At 38.2% G+C, this 20,280-nt stretch overlaps 4 protein-coding genes across 5 annotated transcripts; 2 read left to right on the forward strand and 2 right to left on the reverse strand.

Annotated features, from left to right (window-relative positions):
* Positions 1–128: 128 nt before the first annotated feature.
* On the reverse strand, positions 129–3,439 carry LOC148181230 (uncharacterized). The gene is made up of 10 exons (XM_088035666.1): positions 3,226–3,439; positions 3,046–3,175; positions 2,854–2,995; positions 2,628–2,806; positions 1,813–2,432; positions 1,627–1,765; positions 1,395–1,580; positions 1,128–1,348; positions 865–1,082; positions 129–814 (listed from the first exon to the last, which is right to left on the reverse strand). Exons 1-10 carry the CDS (start codon positions 3,300–3,302, stop codon positions 576–578), a joined length of 2,151 nt encoding a protein of 716 aa, XP_087891792.1. The 5' UTR covers positions 3,303–3,439; the 3' UTR covers positions 129–575.
* An 80-nt stretch (positions 3,440–3,519) lies between these two features.
* On the forward strand, positions 3,520–6,522 carry LOC148181231 (spliceosome associated factor 3, U4/U6 recycling protein-like). Its single transcript, XM_088035658.1, has 3 exons — positions 3,520–3,806; positions 3,861–4,128; positions 4,463–6,522. The coding sequence occupies exons 1-3, from the start codon at positions 3,729–3,731 to the stop codon at positions 6,466–6,468; spliced, it is 2,352 nt and encodes a 783-aa protein (XP_087891784.1). The 5' UTR covers positions 3,520–3,728; the 3' UTR covers positions 6,469–6,522.
* A 28-nt stretch (positions 6,523–6,550) lies between these two features.
* Positions 6,551–10,472, reverse strand: LOC148181232 (uncharacterized). Of its 2 annotated transcripts, none has more exons than XM_088035718.1 (4): positions 10,086–10,472; positions 8,920–9,106; positions 8,169–8,597; positions 6,551–8,116 (listed from the first exon to the last, which is right to left on the reverse strand). In XM_088035718.1, exons 1-4 carry the CDS (start codon positions 10,093–10,095, stop codon positions 7,846–7,848), a joined length of 897 nt encoding a protein of 298 aa, XP_087891844.1. In that variant the 5' UTR covers positions 10,096–10,472; the 3' UTR covers positions 6,551–7,845. The 2 variants fall into 2 exon arrangements, with proteins under 2 accessions (XP_087891844.1, XP_087891835.1); XM_088035709.1 differs by lacking the exon at positions 10,086–10,472 and adding an exon at positions 9,322–9,911.
* A 1,118-nt stretch (positions 10,473–11,590) lies between these two features.
* LOC148181233 (uncharacterized) lies at positions 11,591–14,512 on the forward strand. Its single transcript, XM_088035699.1, has 2 exons — positions 11,591–11,960; positions 13,487–14,512. The coding sequence occupies exon 2, from the start codon at positions 13,506–13,508 to the stop codon at positions 14,499–14,501; it is 996 nt and encodes a 331-aa protein (XP_087891825.1). The 5' UTR covers positions 11,591–11,960; positions 13,487–13,505; the 3' UTR covers positions 14,502–14,512.
* Positions 14,513–20,280: the final 5,768 nt, after the last annotated feature.

A 20,280-nucleotide genomic window follows, 5' to 3' on the forward strand; every position in this document is an offset into this window, starting at 1 on the left:
GCTTATATTTTGTATAGGTAATTCTTAATTTTTAACGTATTTGTTACAGCGCAAAGTGCAATATATCAACTCAGATAAATTTGTACAGACGTATAAACTGTTTTCAATGATAGGGAATATAAAACAAATTTAATTTTAATTGTAATTTTGCTTGCTTCAGCTGGCTGACAAATGTAAATAAAATTAGAATTAAACCAATTATTATTGATAGTTTAATTTGAACAATAAACTTTTGTTTTCTTTACGAACTTGTTTACAAGTCACCCCCTTCGTTTCAAAATTAAAAAAAAAATCGGATTTCCTATAAATTGAATTTAAAAGGTGAAAATTAGTTAGCAATAATTAATTAGATTAATAATGTAATATGTAAGACATTTAAATCAAGAAAACACATAAACTATACAAAAATAAATATGACGATCTTAAAAGGAAACAGTAATTTAGATATAAATAATAGTTGCATTTGAATAATAAATTCTCACGTATGAGATACTTAAAAAAATGCCAGAATAGAATTAATTGTAAAATTACGCACGAAATCAAGACAACAGCACTAAAAACGAAAAATTCCCAAATCAATTATCCCTCAACTTCTCCAATTTCTGCTCATAAAAAGAATAATTATGCCCATCAACCTGTCTCTTCCCTGAGATGTAACTCCGAAAAGACATTTCTTGCCACAAGCGCGCAACTTCTTCCTGCACAACGACCGCTGACAAAACTTCCTTCACAGACTTTGAATTAACAAAACAATCTAATTTATTTATCACAGGTTCGAGACAGTCTTCCCTTCTTCTAAAATCCTCCAATAAATCTGAAATGTCAACGTTGTAAAACTCCTCTGCACTTCTATTTAATACGTACATTTATTGAACGGTGTATCTGAAAAATCCAGCCGTGGTTGCATGGCTTGCAGCATCTTGGCTCTAGTTTTCGTTTGGAGAACATCAAAAATTACGTTTTCAGCGGAACTGAACGGTGCATCCATCAACGATGTTATCATAGCTACGTCGTTAGCATCCATCTTTAAATATGATGGGATTTTAGTATCGCTGATGTCCCGGTAATAAATCTGCGAGTTTCTAGAAATAAAATCAGTAAATTTAACCGCGATAACGGTAACGTACTTATTCATGAATTTCCTATTGTACTCCAAAGGAAAATTCTTGAACACCTCTAGTTCTTGAGAAGTAATATTCTTAGTCATGTCAGTAGCCCAATTTAAGTTATGACTGCAAGGCAATAAACTTTGAACACATGAAGATGTTTCCTCGCGATTTTTACGAATTTCTTGAAATACTTTAAATATGATAGAGGCCAGAAATTGAACGTCACTACTTTTGCTCGCCTGAAACGATCGCTATTAAGATAAGCCACGAAAGACTCATACTTACAATTTCATCTTTATTCTGTTTGATCTTGAGATTTAACAATTCAATTTCGTTGCCCGTTTCTGGCTTCTGGGAGGAATTAATTTCTGATCGCAAAAAGATGTTGGCACCAGTCACGTAAGCCTGTTCGATTTGTGACTCAAGTCTTCTTGCGTCTTCTTTGTTTCTAGTGACGTCGCATAGTTGAGACTAAAAAATGATTAAATAATTGAAAAAAACCTTGAATGAGTCTTACTAATATTTCTTTTTTCTTAATTTTGATCGTGTCAGACAGTTTTTTTTTTGCAAGTCTGTTCTTTTCTTTTTCTAGTTCTTCTTCAACATGAATGAAATATAACTCAGTGATATCAGACTGGCCAATCGTGCTGTTTGCTCTGTAAAGCAAAAATTTATTAAAAAATTAAGAAAAAAAAATTCTTACCCAGTCAGATTACTACACTCCATAAAAGTTACGTTCAATTCTGTGAAGAGTTCTTCATAAATATTTTTACATTGAGTTACAATCAAATATCTGTTATTCTGATGTAACAAGTCGGTTAAAACTTCTTTGACTTTTTCTTGGCCACGCAGTTTCTTCAGCAACTCATCACCTGTATCTTTAGTTTCGTGTAAAGAGTCCGTCATAGGATGTAAAGTCCAATTTTCATGTTCAGGACTATCCAATAAAAATACATCGAGTTCATCTGTTGTATTCAAACAATCAGGCGCTAGAAGACCCAAAGATTCTCTGTTGTTCTTTTTTCTAAATTTGTCTGGTTTATTTTCTTCTTCAGTTAAACTATCAGAAAACTTTAATGGTCTGCAGATAGCTCTATAATTGATGTTCTCCTTGTTCATATAATTATGTTTTCTGCAAGAAGGCGCGATGTCTGTTAACACCGTTGATTGGTTTACGTATTGAAATAATGTATTCTTTTTTGAATGTTTTGACGTTTTGGGAGTTATTGTTGAAGATATCAGAGATCTGGAAGTATTTGTCTTTGGTAACGACACTGTGTCTGAGAGCTTTTGAAGTTTTTCAGCACATTGCTGTAAAGTCTTCTGCAAAGGAAAAAATAAAAAACAATAAAATGCTAGAATAAAAAAAAACATTAAATATTCAAAAAAACATACAAATACGTGAACTTTAAATAACTGCTGAATGCAAAAACAATTTAAATACATAGGTTTGTTTTTCAAGTTTTATATTGTGATCAACAGTTTTTGGGGAAATATAAATAATTATTTATAAATTACCGTAATTTCCTCTGCATTCGCGCTTGCTTCCATCTCCACAGGTGTTAAATTTCTAGCTAAAGAAAGAACATCCTGGGCATGTTGGATATCAGCTTCAATTAATTGAGACTTCTTGGCCAATAAAAACTTTCTCTCTTTTTTCTCTTTAATCCTTGCTTTAATGTTATCAATAGTAGTATCTGAAACTCATATCTTAGGAAGTGTAAAACAAGCATTATTGACCTACAGATGACTTTATTCCTATTTAACATTTCATCAATTTCAGCTTCCTTTTCCTCAATAACTTTTTCTAAGCCTCTCACTTTTTTTTCCAACTTTAATTTTTCCATGTATGTCTCAATTTCTTTTATTGGATAACCAAACTCATCCTTTAAGCAAATATGAAATTATTTTGTCCATTACTGTTTATTTGACCCACCTGTTTTTCCATTGGTTTCTGTGATAATCTGTTAACTAAAATGTTATGTTTTATAGCTTTTATTGTTTGGCGAGGTTTAACATTTGAAATAAGTTGTTCCCAGATAAAGGCACTGGTTGGATTGCAGATTCTAAAAATTGAGCATAAAAAGAAATTGATAAAGCTGGAACTAGAACAAACTTTGGCAAACTTGGAGGAATTTCGCCGTGGTAGCCCATTTCTCTGAGCCACTCTTCCACTCGCACTTCTAGCGACATGGTACTGACAAAAACACTAAACTTGGTCTCAAATTTATTAAAACACACAGTCACAATAAAGAATGAACCCCAAAACAGTTTTTTGGATTTAAAAATTGACGTTTCTGTTTGACAGTTGCTTTTGACAGTTGCGCATGCGCAGTTTGCTTCTAAACCAACAGTTCTAAACAGTTTTGCAAAATGTTGCGACAACAAATTCGTTTGAATTCATTTTTGAAGAAATGGTACAAAATCTAATTAATTTTTAATTTTGACACTAGACTATTGTAATTTAAGTCTTAAAACCTACAATTTATATGAAGACCTTGTCCATATTCTTCATTAACAAGTTGAGAACCGCTGCCCGACAACAATAAACATAACCTTATTAATTTTACCTTCATCTAACTTTTCGTTTCGCCACGAAATTTCCTCTCAAAGTAAATTATGGAAGAAGCAAATGAACCAATGGACGTTGGTGCAGATTCCGATAGTTCAAGTTCTGATGATGAAGAACAGGAACAGGTACAGTTTAAGCAAGCACCAAATTATGAATAAAATTGTAAAAATCATTTTTAGCTCCTCCTGAGCAAGGCTGAGGAATTGGAACGCCAAATTTCAGACAACAAATACTTGTATAATGCACACGACGAGTTGGTGAAGTTGTATAGACAACTTGGAGACTTAACATCTATGCGCCTAGCTTATGAGAGATTTCATGAATACTTTCCTCTTACTCCCGAAATTTGGCTTTCATGGATAAATGTGGAGAAGGAAATGGCAGTTTCAGAAAATGAAGTCAAAGCCGTGTTTGCGCTGTTTGATAAAGCTGTTGATGACTATTTGTGTGAGTATGGAGACATTTCTTTCTTTATTTATTTATGAGTTTGTTGTTGTACTATTGCTAATGAAAGTGTCTAATTTAATCAGGTTTTCGTTGAGGAAACTTACTCTACACTTATCGCTGATTTTGCTGCTCAATAATCCTTTTTCTATTACTAAGCTATAAGAGAGAAAAAGAACTTACAAAAATTTTAAAATCTAAATTTTCATACTCCTGAGAACTTTGTGAGCAAGAAATCTTGAGCTTTGATAATAGCAGCTTTAGTTATATTCAAGAAATTTTTTAAACGTGCGTGTGTTATTTACGACATGAATTAGCTTCAGCTTTATTTTTTCAGCGGTCAATTTGTGGATAGAATACGCCCAGTATTCAATAGGCGCCAGCAGCTTGGACGTCACTCATCAAATAATCGAAAGAGGCTTAACAGCGGCAGGCTTACACACAGCTGATGGTTCCCTCTTATGGGACACTCTCCGAGAATTGGAGCTCGCCCATCTAAGCTTAGCAGAACAAGGCACAGATCCATGGAAAGAACAACTCTTAAAAGTTGTGGAAGTGTACCGACGGCAACTCTCCGTTCCTTTGCTCGACATGGAAAAAACTTACTATGAATGGAAGCAATGGCTGGAACAGCTCCCTTCTGATCATAATATCAAAACTGAACCCATAGATTGGGGGTACAAAAAAGCTCTGAAAACGTTAGAAACGTACAAGCCATTTGAAGAAAAACTGCAAATCGCGGAGGATGAAACAGAGCTGCTTCAAATTTATAAAGATTATATTAAAATTTTGTCGGACCCTTCCACAATTTTGTGTGTCTATGAAAGAGCGACAGCTCATATGTGTCTTAACATTAACATCTGGTTGGATTACTGTCAATACGCGTTGAAATTGGGTGAACTAGCCGACAAAGTCAGTAGTCGCGCCTTGAGAAATTGCCCTTGGAGTGAGGAACTGTGGGTCACACGTTTAAGAGTTCTTGAACATCTCAATAAAGACGAAAGCGAAGTTATGAAGTGCTTTGAACTAGGAATTGGGAATTTAAGCGGAAATCCGGGAGTTGAACTTTGGTTGTCCTATCTCGAGTATGTATGCAGAAATTCCGACAACAAAGAAAAGTTGTACAAAACGTTCGATCAAGCATTGGAGCATCTCCACTATCACCACGAAGGAGTTGTCAAAGTCACAAAGTGGTACGCTAGGATTTTAGCCAAAAACGGTGACATGCCAGGAGCGCGGAAACTTTATAAGGGCGTTCTTAAAAACCCACAAAGTAAAACTTCTGCTAATATTTGGTTGGAGTTAGCTAACTTAGAGAAGCAATACGGCGAACACAATCAACTGAGGAGTTTATTCCAGCGAGCTTTGAGTAGTTGTGGCGACTGGTCGCAATACATCGCAGAGGAATGGTTGGCTTTTGAAAGAGAACACGGGAAACTAACCGATGTCATGAAATGTATAGAGAAACGAAACGAACTGGTTAAAGTTGAACCGGTGCAACAACCCCCACCTTCAACCGAAGAAGAAACATCCAATAAAGGAACAAAACGAAAACTGCAAACTGCACCACCGACTTCACAAACCAGTGTCAAGAAGACGAAATTTGAACCTGAAGAGCCTCTACGAAAGAAAGTTGTTCGAGATCCCACTAAGGCCGTGTTTGTCAGCAACCTTCACACAACCGTCAATGAAAAACGACTAAAGAAAATGTTTCCCAATTGTGTCAGCATCGAAATCGTCAAAGACCGCCAAGGGAAGTCTCGGTGCTATGGGTACGTCGAGTTTAACATGGAGGAGGAAGTCATGCATGCCTTAGCAAGAGATAGAGAAGTTCTTGACGGTCGTCCCGTATTTGTCTCAAACTGTAAACCAAACCGTTCGGAACGAAAATCCGGATTCAAGTATTCGCAGGAACCGGAAACTAACAAACTTTTCATAAAAGGTCTTCCCATTGATAAAAATGAAGACGATATCACAGAAATTTTCAAGGCATTCAACGTCAAAGATGTGAGATTGGTACGACGTAGAGATGGTCAATCCAAAGGTCTGGCTTATGTAGTGTTTGAGGATGACGAAACTGCTAAAAAAGCCATGAGCAAAACCGATCAGATGAAATTTGGAGAACATACAATTACCGTCGCGATAAGTGCACCACCTCCGAAAGAACCCGTTGTTCCAAAACCCACAGGACCAATACGTCATGCGAGAAGTAAGTTGCAAGTACCTTTGGTACCAAGAGTTGTACAAGTTAAAGGTAGCAGTAACGGAAGTAACGGGGAGGCAAAACCGGTGCAAAGCAAGAGTAATGAAGATTTCAGGAAGATGTTACTTAACAATAAGTAAGGGTGTATATTAGATTTTATCTTGTATTAAGTTCAATAATAAAAGTGTTCCATTTTAAAGGGGTTGAAGTGAGACACGTATCGCATTTCAAACATATTTATTAACAACACTACCTAGATACAAAGATTTGAGGTAAATATAGCCATCCCTCAATATACTTATAGTAATTCTGGCAGTGGAAGTATTTCACACATATTTCTCTCTGTGGCTGAAAGATCCATCAAATTTATAGTAAAAATAGAAAATTACTACACAAAATAGTTACTTTCTACAATATTGCTTAATATAATATGTCTATTAAGTATATATACAAGATTTTGTACTTGTTGTATTTGAGCAAACAGGTCTACACAAGTATAGACACGGAAAATTTTCAGTTTTACCATAAAAACGACGTTGTTTGTGCCAAATAAAACGATCCAAAAATGAGAAGAAATATGCATGAAAATTACAAAAACATGTCGTACAAAATCGAGATATTTACGAAAATTCACTTCAGAGTACCTCATAAATTAATTCAGAACTTAAAAAAAGCTAAATGCTAACTACATCTTATCAACAATATTAAACATGAAACTTGATTTTACAAAATGTACAACATCGTCTGCATATAAAAATTTCTTAGAAAACTATGATTAGTAGAATACACTTTAAAATGTATCGTCAAAATTTTAAACTGCTATATGGGTCGAGACAAATGTTAGGAGGAAAATGCCACAACAGGTACGCTGTTAAAGATTACATTTGCCACTGAATTACGACTGATTTTATGACACCTTCAGATCAAATTGTAAGTACTCAAATCACAGATTATCCCATCAAACGATTCTATGGCACGCTGCTTTTGTCATGAATTTGGAAACTACAATGAGAATTTGTTCTATTTCGTCTATTTATCACAGAACACATTAATTGCTTCATGCTACCCTGATTCAAGTGAAACTTTAATGAGATAATCTGTCATGATAAAAAATGATAAAGAAAAACAACCAAGATTTCCAGTAGTGGTATTACAAAACTCGTCAAATCAACACCACAATAATATCACTCTTTTCAAGAAAAATGAAAAATCATTAAAAATGTCACTCCAAAGACACTAAAACTAAAGCAAAAAACATAAACAACTACATTAGACGGTCTAAGTAAAATATGAAATCTTATAACAAAAAGTTACACCACAAACCTCGTATCTGGCCATCCTCGTAGCAAAAATCGTGTTTTTGGCAAATCGTTTAAAAATACAAATATCACACTTCTACAAAAATCTTCAGCAGTCTTTCGTTGTAGTGTTTAAACTTTTTGCCATAAAACTGACTGATCGGATTCCGCGCGAACTAAACTAAGCAAGGCACGAGTGAAACGATGCCCACATCGCGGCTATACTTGCACGTTTCCTTGCTCTTTTTCGCGCTGTCGCACCGCTACAGCTGTCTCCACCAATAAATACAGACATTTAAACTTATCCTTATCCTCTTCTTCGTTGGTGCTAAGCGGATCAGTTTCTGTGTGTAAAGGGTTTATTTGATGGGCCGGCATCACTTGTACCTTTGGAGTTGACAGCGGGTGGGGCAACTGCGGTAAATGAGACAATTGGGGGTGGGAGGCGTTCCAATACTGGGTCGTTGTGATCTGCGCCTCCTCAGGAGGACTGTAAACGACACTCATTATTACAAAAAATTGGTAAGAAAACGATAACTTACCCTCTTTTCACGGGGTACGCCGATTCTTTCGACACGCCATACCTAATGACGGTTTGCCACGGGTTGAATTTCTCTTCTTCACTGGGACTTGAACTTTCATATTCGTTAGGACTATCTTCTTCGGAGCGGTACATGAGATTCATTGAGTCGTCGTAGTCGTGGTCTAAACGAATGCGTTTTCCACCTACAGTTGCGATTTCTTCGTCCCATTGGGCACGAGCCTGATCAACGCCCATCGATGCTGAATTGGTCAGTTTCTTGCCTCGTCGTGAGATTGTGTAATGCAACGGGTCGTGGCCTTCGCGTCTTATCATCTCTGGAAGAATTCGTCGGCGAGCGTTTATAAACCAATTGCACACCTGAAGGACGGTCAAATTGGCTTCTTGGGAAAGGGTCATCTTTTCGGCGTCGCTTGGATATGCGTTATATCTGGAAAATTTTCAAACTCGCAGTAGTAAAACCTTCATTACATTTTTTTTTCGAGATAATTAAAATGCGCTATGAAGTAGAAATTATATTTTCATTTTCATTGTCCATACCATTTTTTTATATTTTATTCATCCCGAGCTTACATTTTACACCAAAATAATTTTTTTGTTTGACATTAAAAAAATTCTTGTATCAAAAATAAAAACTGCCAAAACGATTGTTTCGTACGTTAAATTCACGTCAATTCAAAGCATACTCCGCACCTTGGGCCCTACTGTAAATTCTCCAAGACCCCCCTGAACAGCAAATGACCTCCACCTACCTATGCTCATAAAGCCACCTTTTCAAGATCTTGACAGAGTGTTTAGGTAAGTTGCCTCTTCGTTTCCTGGTGGGTTCCACAGAAAGATTGGTGAGATTCGCAATCTGCATAAGCTGATGGTGGTCCTCTTGTTCAGACCCCGACTCATTCTCATCAGTGCTGCTGCTTGATTGGAATCTTTCCCGATCTGGAACAAAATCCGTCATGCTTGAATCAGGAAAAGTGGAAGATGAAAATTAAAAAGAAATTCAAAGAAATTCACTTGCGTCTCGATGTGCAAATTTAAAACGTAAACAAAATAACAAGTGAAGAACTTGACAGTTGAATTTCCAAGTCAACTTTTGGCATTTGCCGCGCTCGAAGCACGTTTCCCAATCAAGAGGATTTTCACACTGTACTTACATCTTTCAGGTAATAAAGTTTCGGTCATTGTATCTACGAAACTTTGACAAACGCGATCGCAATGAGTTCTGTTGGAAAATCACACCAAATTACCGATATTTGTTGGTTTTTCGAAAGAAACACACAAACACGTTTGAGTGACAACTGAAATTGACAAATGACAGAAGCGAAACAAAATGTGTAAACAACAGGACGGAATCCTCCACTACGCATGCCCGAATTTTCGTTTTCAAAAGTAATTTTTAGTGAAACCAACCAAAAAGTGTTGTTGGTCAAGCAGAGACAAAAAAAATTCGGTATCATGAAAAATACGTCGAAAACATCCACAAACAATCTCATCCTGAGTGAGTTATATTTAATCTCGAAAAAAAATCAAGTCACCCATGTGACATTTGACATTTCGCCCGATTGGTCGCGTCAGTTGTCTCTGAACATGAATTTTTACGCCAAAATAGCTTATAAACGATATTTATACAGACATCTGCACCGCGTTTAGTTTCAAAATTTAAAAATAGACGAGTTTTCGCCACTGTGCTTGCGGTGCGCATTGTGTTACTTCAACATTCTTGACTGATTAGGTCCTGCGTTTAACACCACATGACAGAAATGGCTACCTCGTGGTCGCGACAAAAATTATGCCGCTAATTAAAAACAACCAATTATTAATTCACATCCGTGCCACACAAAACAATGCATTCATTTGACATCAAACATCCAAAAAACAACTCATTCATTCAATAAAACTTGACGACTTCTTAACTTACGGACTTTCATTTTCAAAGCTGACAGCTCGTCAGATCAAAACATGAATTTACGTAACGCTTCTATTTATCTTCTTCCCTGCTGTGGCAAAGAAGTCTTTCAACTTAAAAGCACAATTGTGGCAAGTAATCACTGTCAGAATTCCTGCCCGCGGTACTTTTTATGCCACAAAGTGACATTCAAAATTTAACGCAGTAAATAATTCAGTGACAGCGATGTCAGGTGCTTTTAAAACACTACAGGTACACTGGAACGGCACATTTTTCTTATAGTTGAACTTTTCAAGCGAAAATGTTACAACTTTTCACTGATTTACAGAAAAATGTCAGAAATTTTATGTCACGCGTGCTTCGAGATGACAGTTTATATGGCGGTCAAATTGATGGTTGTGTGACAGACGCAGTCGGCAACATAAACCGGCGCGAATTTTAAATTTGCATGTATTCCAAGTTTTTGAAAACAAATGAAAGGAAAACTAGCTTGAAATATGTTGAGAGATCTTGTATCTTGGCCTTCAAGCACGGTCATTACACTGAATTGCATTAATAAACATAAACAAGGTTTTTTGTCGCAGTCTTCATTTTAATCAATTTATTTTAATTATATTCGTTATCTAATTGGATGTAATAAAATTAAAATAATGTTATGTACACTCCAAAAGAAGGAAATGTGGGGGCATCTAAAACGCAGTTTTTTTCTAAAAACCTTTTTTACAGAATCAATATTTTTTTCTAAAAAGCTTTCAACTCAACTCAATGCCCAAAAGTTATAAAGACCTTCAAGCATTGTTATTAATGTTGCGGAAAACTAGAATACATTTGTCAATGTGCTAATAATTATTGTTATTACAGTAGTTGCAAATATTTTTATGTAACTGAACTGTAAAAACTATAAATGTATGGATAAACTGGAACAATTCCAGGAAAAATGTTCCAATCGGCGGTTGCTGGAGTTCTTAGAGTAAATGTATTCTTAGCTACTGCCAGGTACTAAGTCACACCAAGGGTGAATTCTATTATCGTTCTTGTTCATAATATGTAGAAACATTTTGTAAAAATCTTTATAACAAGTTTTTTTTACATTTTTTGATCCTAAGTGGAACTATCAGATGAGACCAAGTTGTGTCTAATGAATAAAATTTTTAACTTTGCACGTGAATAAATTTTCATGCTGAACAACTTTAAAATTATACACAACTTATACAAATTAAGAAATTGCATATTAATAATCGAGAGAATTAGTGATAAATTTGCATTTAAACTGCAACTACCAAGTCAAGCCTAGGTTCCTTAACAAAAGACGAGTGTATAGGACAATTAAAATTACAATAAAATCATAATTTCTTTCTTCATACTTTCCTAGATGCTCAATGTAGTCAAGAAGTCTCCGCTGCTACACAGTACAACATAATGTACAAACGAAGATAAAATCTTCTTTTGTTAAACCTGGTTTGTACCATCATTTTTGTAAAGTTTGTCCAATTACTTATCGCTCACAAGACAATGTAGTGTCCCACTTCAAATTCAAACTTCAAACTTTTCGCGCCACAACGACAGCAGGAATTTTTGCGTTAAGAAGTTGGTGGACTTGGGAGTTCACCGCCGCCGCAGCGTAGGAGGCGGGAGACGCCGGAGGCGAGTCATTCTGGGTACGACTTCGGAACTACCAAGGTGCTGTGTTATCGAGTGCGTTTCGCCAAATTTTTCCAAGTGTTCATTTTAATTCCTATTTGGTTTAATTTTTTCATTTTGTGTTATTTGTAGTTTGTCAAAATCTTGTAAATAATTTTCTTTTTGTTTAAACCCATTGACTTTGACGGGAGTGTAGTGACTCTTTTAGGGCTTCTTGTAGAAGCGCTTGTGTGTTGTCACCTTTTGGTATGTAATAATTTTTGTCATTTGTTGTCTTAAGAAGGAAGTCACTCCGGGTTCATGTAAAGTAGCTATTTTCTGCACAATTCTAAAGTAACGCGTTTTTCCGCTGACGTAAGCGTCTGGATTCAATCAGTGTTCGCCCACCGTCCGATAAGGCACGTGCAGAAGCAGTTTAGATTCGTGGAAACCGGATACTTTTGGGAACTTGAATTTTATTCGATGCAGTTCAAGGAATTTATACTGTTGAGTTCGAAGAATTAAAAATAGAATAGGATTTTAAAGAAATTGTGAAATACATCAAATGAACTGGGAATGTCTTTTTGAACCGCTCTGTGTCATTCGTGAGCAAAAACGAGTACATTTTTCCTAAAGTCCACGACTTTCTCTTCCATTGTATTTTATTGAAACTGAAACTGAAAATTTATATGTTTATGTATTTTATGTATGTCCCTTGTTTTCTTAGCTGCTCTGTACTTGTCCGAACCCAATTCTCCTTTCTAGATTTTCTTCGTCACAAAAGACTCAACATAACAAACAGCCTCTCGCGTTAATGCTAGTATGTTTTTTTTTTAGAGTGTGATCAATTCAAAATTAAACTTTGATTTTTGACTTTCGAAAACCCTCCAGTGCTGGAAGCTTGTTACGTGGGACTCGCGGGGTAGTCAGGGTTCACCTAACTAGCGGGTCTTCCGCGGGTGAGATGTTGGTTACTCTTAATCTGGCCATAATTTGTTAGTACTCTCGATAAGACACCGCCTGTACTATGCTTGCGGAATAGGAAAGATTGTCTTCGGGTCTTCCGAAAACCTAATCTCGTCCTGTTTCTGTGTGTCGCCTTTGAAAATAATTATCTTTTATTAATGTTTATTGATAAATTGTTTATATATGTCTACTTGGTAAATTGTGTGTTGTTTTTCATTGTTATTTTGTTTTAAATAATGTTTGTAGTTTGATCACACTCACAACAGAGCGAATGGGAGATTTTTGTAGTTCTTTTGATGTAATTCACTTTCCGTTAATTTGTTTATTGCATTTTTGTACCGAAACGTTTCTTTGTAAAGTGACTTCTTTTGACATTAAAGATTATTAAGAATTGTGTAACATGATCAGTTCGTCTGTTCAAATACTTGTAATTCTTGAACAATTAGCTGTAAAATTTAAATCAAAACCATTCAAGCTTCTAAAATCTGAATAAAACAAGTTAAACCACATACGGTCTGGTGTATTTTTATTTCTTTGTGTTGGTACGCTCTTCCCAAAAGACGACGCACTGCTTTGTATCCAACGAACATCCGCCTTCACAACACAACGTAGGTCCTAGCCGTTTCAGACGATCACGATTTTCGGCCATTTTATTTATTTTAAATTTCGCGGTTCTCGAGTTTGGCGGTTCATTTGAATTTTGGCGGATTTGGGTTACAGATCATTACAGATTTTTGGTGCCGTGACCAGGATACATTGATAGTGTATCGTAGTGGAAAGAGCGTCTGTTACTTGATTGCACGCATACTGGTTTGTTATCGTCACAGGTGTAAGCTGCAATCGAAGATGGTTGGCAAGAAGAAGCAAGCTAGTTCCAGTGGCACCTGGAGCACCGGAAGTTCCAAAGGAGGACCATTGGTAGCAACAACAATTAGGAAGAAAAGGACACCCAAGGACCAACCGGGACCGATTAATCCAAATCGATTGTCCGTTCTTCTTCAAGAGAAGGCCCGAATGGAAGAAGAGATTCGGAAAATGACGAATGTGGGGGCGACTGACCAGCAGGAAATGGGGGCGACCAACCAGCCGGAAGTGGGGGCGAGTACCTCTTCTGGAGTAGCATGTAATACGGTGAGTCGTGAAATTGCTAGAGAGCCCGATTGGAAACAATTGGCGCTCGATCTGTTTTCCAATGTACCCCACGTGTCAACCCAACCTCCTCAAGGACACTCCATTTTGGAACGTCCGCGATTCTCGGATTCTTTCCGGGAGAATCCTTTAAAATTTCTTGAGAAATTCGAATTGTTTTTTCAAAAATCACGCCAGCCTCAATCTCAGAAATTAGATGAGGTCATGCAATGTCTTTCGAGACGCGCCGAAGAGTGGGCCACAGCGAATCGTACTCACTGGATTGATTTTCAAGATTTTCGTGTGGCATTTTTGTCCTTTTTCTGGTCGGAAGCGAGGCGCCAGAAAATTCAAATGGAGATACTTTCCAAACCTTTTGACCCTAAACGCGGATTAAATGTTGTCGACTTTTTCTTTCAACGATTCAATCGGTTGTCAACACTTCTGCTGCCGATGTCCACGGAGGACATGGTAGCTACGATCATGCGGCTAATGCCAAAAGAATTGCAAGCAGTGTGGTCGTTGGTTCCATACAGCGAACGCACCCTTTCTCGCGCTCAAGGTTTCCTCGCCGAACAGTCGCAGCTCGAATCGGTGGAGAGACCACTCAAAAAATTCCAACAAACGCCCACCGTGTCTTCTGCCACGGTGCAATTTAATCCGTTTTCGGTTCCACCCCCAACACTCCCGGGAAACTCCAGAAGGACGTGTTGAAGAGGGGAACACGTCTGGTTGCGGCTTCAAAACCCTCAAATTTCCCTTTCATCAAATTTGTTCGGGAAGGTCATGTCGTTCCTGACGATCAGTCACCTCAAATCGTGCAAGGTTTCAGTGTAGCGCCATTACCTCAACTTTCGAGACAAGGTTTAAAACGAAAGTACACCAAAGGAAGATCACTCATCGTGAAAATGGGCTGGAAGAAAAATCAGGAAGGTTTAGGTCGTTCCAATTGCGGAATTTTGTCTCCTCTTGGTGTCGTGTCACTTCCTCAGATTACCATTTTGCAGCGGGCCATCATTCCAATGGATGAGACTGATTTTGTCACTCTCCAACAGCAGCTTTCTGATAGTTCAGTCGATTTAGGCGGTTGTTCCCCTTTACCTCACATTGCAATTTCCATTTTTCAACAACCCTTGTCGGCCCTTCTTGATTCCGGCAGCGAAGTCACCTGCATAAATGAAGACGATTTTCTGGCTCTGAACCCCACTCAAAAGATCCCCAGTCTTCCAGTTTCTAACACTTTCATCCGAGGAGCCACAGGACACCAAAGCCATCGGATCAAGATGCAAGTTTGGCTTGAATTCTCCTTCGGTCAGGACCTGTCATCTTCAGGTGTTTTCTTGGTTGTTAAAAACTTAATTCGTCCAGTCATCTTAGGAATGGATTGGCTCAACAGTGTTGACGCTTTACTCGATTTTCAAAGTCAACATCTCCACGTCGATTTCAAAGGCTCCAGAAGGTTCACTCCATTTCAGGTAGACTCAGCGGTTCGCGAAAAAGAAGCCAGGACGGACATCTGTCAGATCACCCCAAACCCAACGAATGGAAATTTTCATGATCTTTCTAAAACGATAACTCCACTTCCTCTTTTGGAATCAAAGGTTCGTTCTCTCGACTCATTGACTCTTCCACAGCAGGACACTCTTTTTCAACTTCTTTCCAAACACCAGATTGTTTTTAACGAACTTCCGGGAAGAACAGACAAGTACATGCATGTCATTAAAATGCACGACACCACTCCTTTTCACAGAAAAGCGTACCCCATTGCTTTCAGTTTACGACCTGAAGTGGAGAAAGTGATCAATCAGATGCTTGAGTTAGGTGTCATCAAACGTGAAGCCTCACCTTTCGCTAGCCCAATGACGGTGGTGCGCAAAAAGGATGGTTCAGTGAGAGTATGTCTCGATGCTCGTTGGATAAATGCACAGATGGTAGCAGACTGGGAAGCACCACGTCCTCCAGAAGATCTTTTTCAATCTTTTGACTCAATCAAATTCATGTCTACAATCGATTTGAGGTCTTCCTACTGGCAAATTCCTTTAAGCCCAGAAAGTACCCAATACACTGCTTTTCTTTTTAATGGACAGTCATACACTTATCAGGTTTTGCCTTTCGGACTCAAAACTGCGGTTGGTTCTTTCAGTCGAGCGATGAACGTCATTTTAGGCCCAGAGGTTCGTCAATTCACCGTCAATTACATCGACGATTTGTTAATTGTGTCCAACTCTTTTGAGGAACATTTGGTTCATTTGGACATGGTTTTGACTCGCCTTCGTGATGCCAAAGTAACCATCAATCTTGACAAGTCCTCATTTCTCCAACGGGAGGTACATTTTCTCGGCCACGTTTTATCTTCAAACGGAGTTTCTACCGATCCAGAGAAACTCAAATCCATTCAAGAATTCCCGGTTCCTAAAACTCGAAAACATCTCCGGGGTTTCCTAGGTCTCTGTGGTTATTATAGGCGTTTCAGTGATCGCTATAGTGACTGCATTGCCCCTCTCACTCTCTTGTTACGAAAGGACGTTCGTTGGAAGTGGTCGACTATCGAACAGGAAGCTTTTGACAGGACAAAACAACTTTTTCTTGATACAGTAATTTTGAAATTCCCGAATTTCGATCAGGTGTTTTATCTTCAAACCGACGGTTCAGGTGTGGCTCTAGGGGTAGAGTTGTACCAATTGTTGGAGGAGGGTGAGCACGGTGTGATTGGTTTTGCTAGCAGGTTGTTGAGAGGTCCAGAGTTGATGTACACCGTCACGGAAAAAGAACTACTAGCAATCATTTTCGGTTTACAAAAGTTTCGCACAATTCTTTTGGGTCACAAAATAATCATTCGAACGGATCATTTTGCTTTGAAATTTTTGAAACAATGTCGTCTTTTGAGCGAGCGTCTCACTCGTTGGTCTTTGTTCTTGAATGAGTTTGACTACGAAATTGAACACATTCCGGGCAGGGAAAACATCGTCGCAGACACTCTTTCTAGATATCCATGCGAGTCCACAGGATTTCCTATACGATCTCACAACTTTCCTGTTGTTGCGACTCATCAGGTTCAATTAATCTCGGCCATTTTTGAGGCTTCTGGTTTAGGAGAACTTCAGCGACATCTGAAAAATTTGGAAAGATTTCAGTCCGAGGATGCGGTCTTGGGACCGGTGATGCGCGCAAAAATTCAAGGTCAAGCCGATTTCCAAGGCAATCGATTTTACCCCCACATGGAAATTCATCAAAATGTTCTCGTTTTCCTCAACCCCGCGGATGGCCGTCCAAAGTTGGCACTTCCAGAAGTGTTGATCGAGGATGTCATCCGAACTTTTCACGAACAGTATGGTCACTTTGGAACAACCAAGATCTTCTCCCTCATTCGCCAAAGTTTCTTTTTTCCAAAAAATGCGTTGTCGTATTGAAAAATTTGTTAAATCTTGTGATTTGTGCCAAAAGTGTAAATTTCCAAACAGAGCGCTTTCTGGTGAAATACATTCCATCATTGCGCAGAATCCTGGAGACCTTGTCACTGTTGATTACTATGGACCACTTCCTCAAAGTCGTTCAAGGGTTGCTTACATTTTTGTTGTAATCGATGCTTTCTCCAAGTTTGTCCGCCTTTACCCCCTTCGCCAGGCCAAAGCAAAAATTTCTGCCAAAAAGGTCGTCGAAGATTTTAATCGTCTTCTCCCGACCAAGGTTGTTCTGAGTGATCACGGTACTCAATTTCAATCTCGTTATTGGCAAGACACTCTCAGACAATGGGGTATCCAACCAACTTTTTCTTCCATTCGTCACCCACAGTCAAACCCAACAGAGCGGGTGATGAAGGAACTCAGTCGTCTATTCCGTTCATATTGTCACAATTCTCACGCGAATTGGAGTTCTATTTTACCAAACATCGAAATGCTTTTCAATTCCACTCCACATCTGAGCACAGGATTTTCCCCCAACGAAATTCTCTTCGGAAGGAATCCTCCTAATCCACTCTCCAGACTCATTGACCCGCTTCTTCCACCTCGAAATCCCAAACCTTTATTTCAGATTCGCGAGGAAGCGTTGTCAAACCTTCGTCGTGCAGCAACACAGAGGAAAAACGCCAAGAAAACACGATGTGACCAACTGCAAATAGGGGATTTCGTCCTGCTTCGGGAAAATCCAATTTCAGATGCGGCAAACAAGATCTATGCCAAATTTTCTCTTCTCTATTCAGGACCCTATCAGATCTCGGACAGACCACATCCCAATGTGTACACTTTGAAGGATCCGGAAAACCATAACATCAAAGGCAAATATAACATCACTAATTTAAAATTATATTTTAAACGAGAATGATGCTTCCACAAGTTTTCTGTTTCATGAACCTTCGAGCGACCCACCATCTAAGGAGTAAAGTGTCTCCGTGCGCTCTATGCCTTCCGAACACCACCTAGGACCAGGCATCATCAGAGCCGAGTCTTTTGACCGGTGAATGTTACCTGTTGTCTAAGGTAGTGTATCCCTCACGGGACTAATTCAACCAAACCACCAAACCACCAATCGACATGGACTCCTCGAAAGGCTTTCCGCTCCGAAGACACTTGGGGGCGACTGTAGTGTCCCACTTCAAATTCAAACTTCAAACTTTTCGCGCCACAACGACAGCAGGAATTTTTGCGTTAAGAAGTTGGTGGACTTGGGAGTTCACCGCCGCCGCAGCGTAGGAGGCGGGAGACGCCGGAGGCGAGTCATTCTGGGTACGACTTCGGAACTACCAAGGTGCTGTGTTATCGAGTGCGTTTCGCCAAATTTTTCCAAGTGTTCATTTTAATTCCTATTTGGTTTAATTTTTTCATTTTGTGTTATTTGTAGTTTGTCAAAATCTTGTAAATAATTTTCTTTTTGTTTAAACCCATTGACTTTGACGGGAGTGTAGTGACTCTTTTAGGGCTTCTTGTAGAAGCGCTTGTGTGTTGTCACCTTTTGGTATGTAATAATTTTTGTCATTTGTTGTCTTAAGAAGGAAGTCACTCCGGGTTCATGTAAAGTAGCTATTTTCTGCACAATTCTAAAGTAACGCGTTTTTCCGCTGACGTAAGCGTCTGGATTCAATCAGTGTTCGCCCACCGTCCGATAAGGCACGTGCAGAAGCAGTTTAGATTCGTGGAAACCGGATACTTTTGGGAACTTGAATTTTATTCGATGCAGTTCAAGGAATTTATACTGTTGAGTTCGAAGAATTAAAAATAGAATAGGATTTTAAAGAAATTGTGAAATACATCAAATGAACTGGGAATGTCTTTTTGAACCGCTCTGTGTCATTCGTGAGCAAAAACGAGTACATTTTTCCTAAAGTCCACGACTTTCTCTTCCATTGTATTTTATTGAAACTGAAACTGAAAATTTATATGTTTATGTATTTTATGTATGTCCCTTGTTTTCTTAGCTGCTCTGTACTTGTCCGAACCCAATTCTCCTTTCTAGATTTTCTTCGTCACAAAAGACTCAACATAACAAACAGCCTCTCGCGTTAATGCTAGTATGTTTTTTTTTTAGAGTGTGATCAATTCAAAATTAAACTTTGATTTTTGACTTTCGAAAACCCTCCAGTGCTGGAAGCTTGTTACGTGGGACTCGCGGGGTAGTCAGGGTTCACCTAACTAGCGGGTCTTCCGCGGGTGAGATGTTGGTTACTCTTAATCTGGCCATAATTTGTTAGTACTCTCGATAAGACACCGCCTGTACTATGCTTGCGGAATAGGAAAGATTGTCTTCGGGTCTTCCGAAAACCTAATCTCGTCCTGTTTCTGTGTGTCGCCTTTGAAAATAATTATCTTTTATTAATGTTTATTGATAAATTGTTTATATATGTCTACTTGGTAAATTGTGTGTTGTTTTTCATTGTTATTTTGTTTTAAATAATGTTTGTAGTTTGATCACACTCACAACAGAGCGAATGGGAGATTTTTGTAGTTCTTTTGATGTAATTCACTTTCCGTTAATTTGTTTATTGCATTTTTGTACCGAAACGTTTCTTTGTAAAGTGACTTCTTTTGACATTAAAGATTATTAAGAATTGTGTAACATGATCAGTTCGTCTGTTCAAATACTTGTAATTCTTGAACAATTAGCTGTAAAATTTAAATCAAAACCATTCAAGCTTCTAAAATCTGAATAAAACAAGTTAAACCACATACGGTCTGGTGTATTTTTATTTCTTTGTGTTGGTACGCTCTTCCCAAAAGACGACGCACTGCTTTGTATCCAACGAACATCCGCCTTCACAACACAACGTAGGTCCTAGCCGTTTCAGACGATCACGATTTTCGGCCATTTTATTTATTTTAAATTTCGCGGTTCTCGAGTTTGGCGGTTCATTTGAATTTTGGCGGATTTGGGTTACAGATCATTACAACAATAGTTCCATTTTATAATTTGTATTTCGTTTTACCTCGTTCTCTACTGATTGTAAAGCTATGTAAATGACTATCAATGCTTACGAATAAAACCAAGTCAAACTTAATTA

Source organism: Gnatocerus cornutus, chromosome 1 (assembly GCF_029298725.1).
Source record: "Gnatocerus cornutus isolate USDA-ARS CGAHR chromosome 1, icGnaCorn1.1, whole genome shotgun sequence".
NCBI lineage: Eukaryota > Metazoa > Arthropoda > Insecta > Coleoptera > Tenebrionidae > Gnatocerus > Gnatocerus cornutus.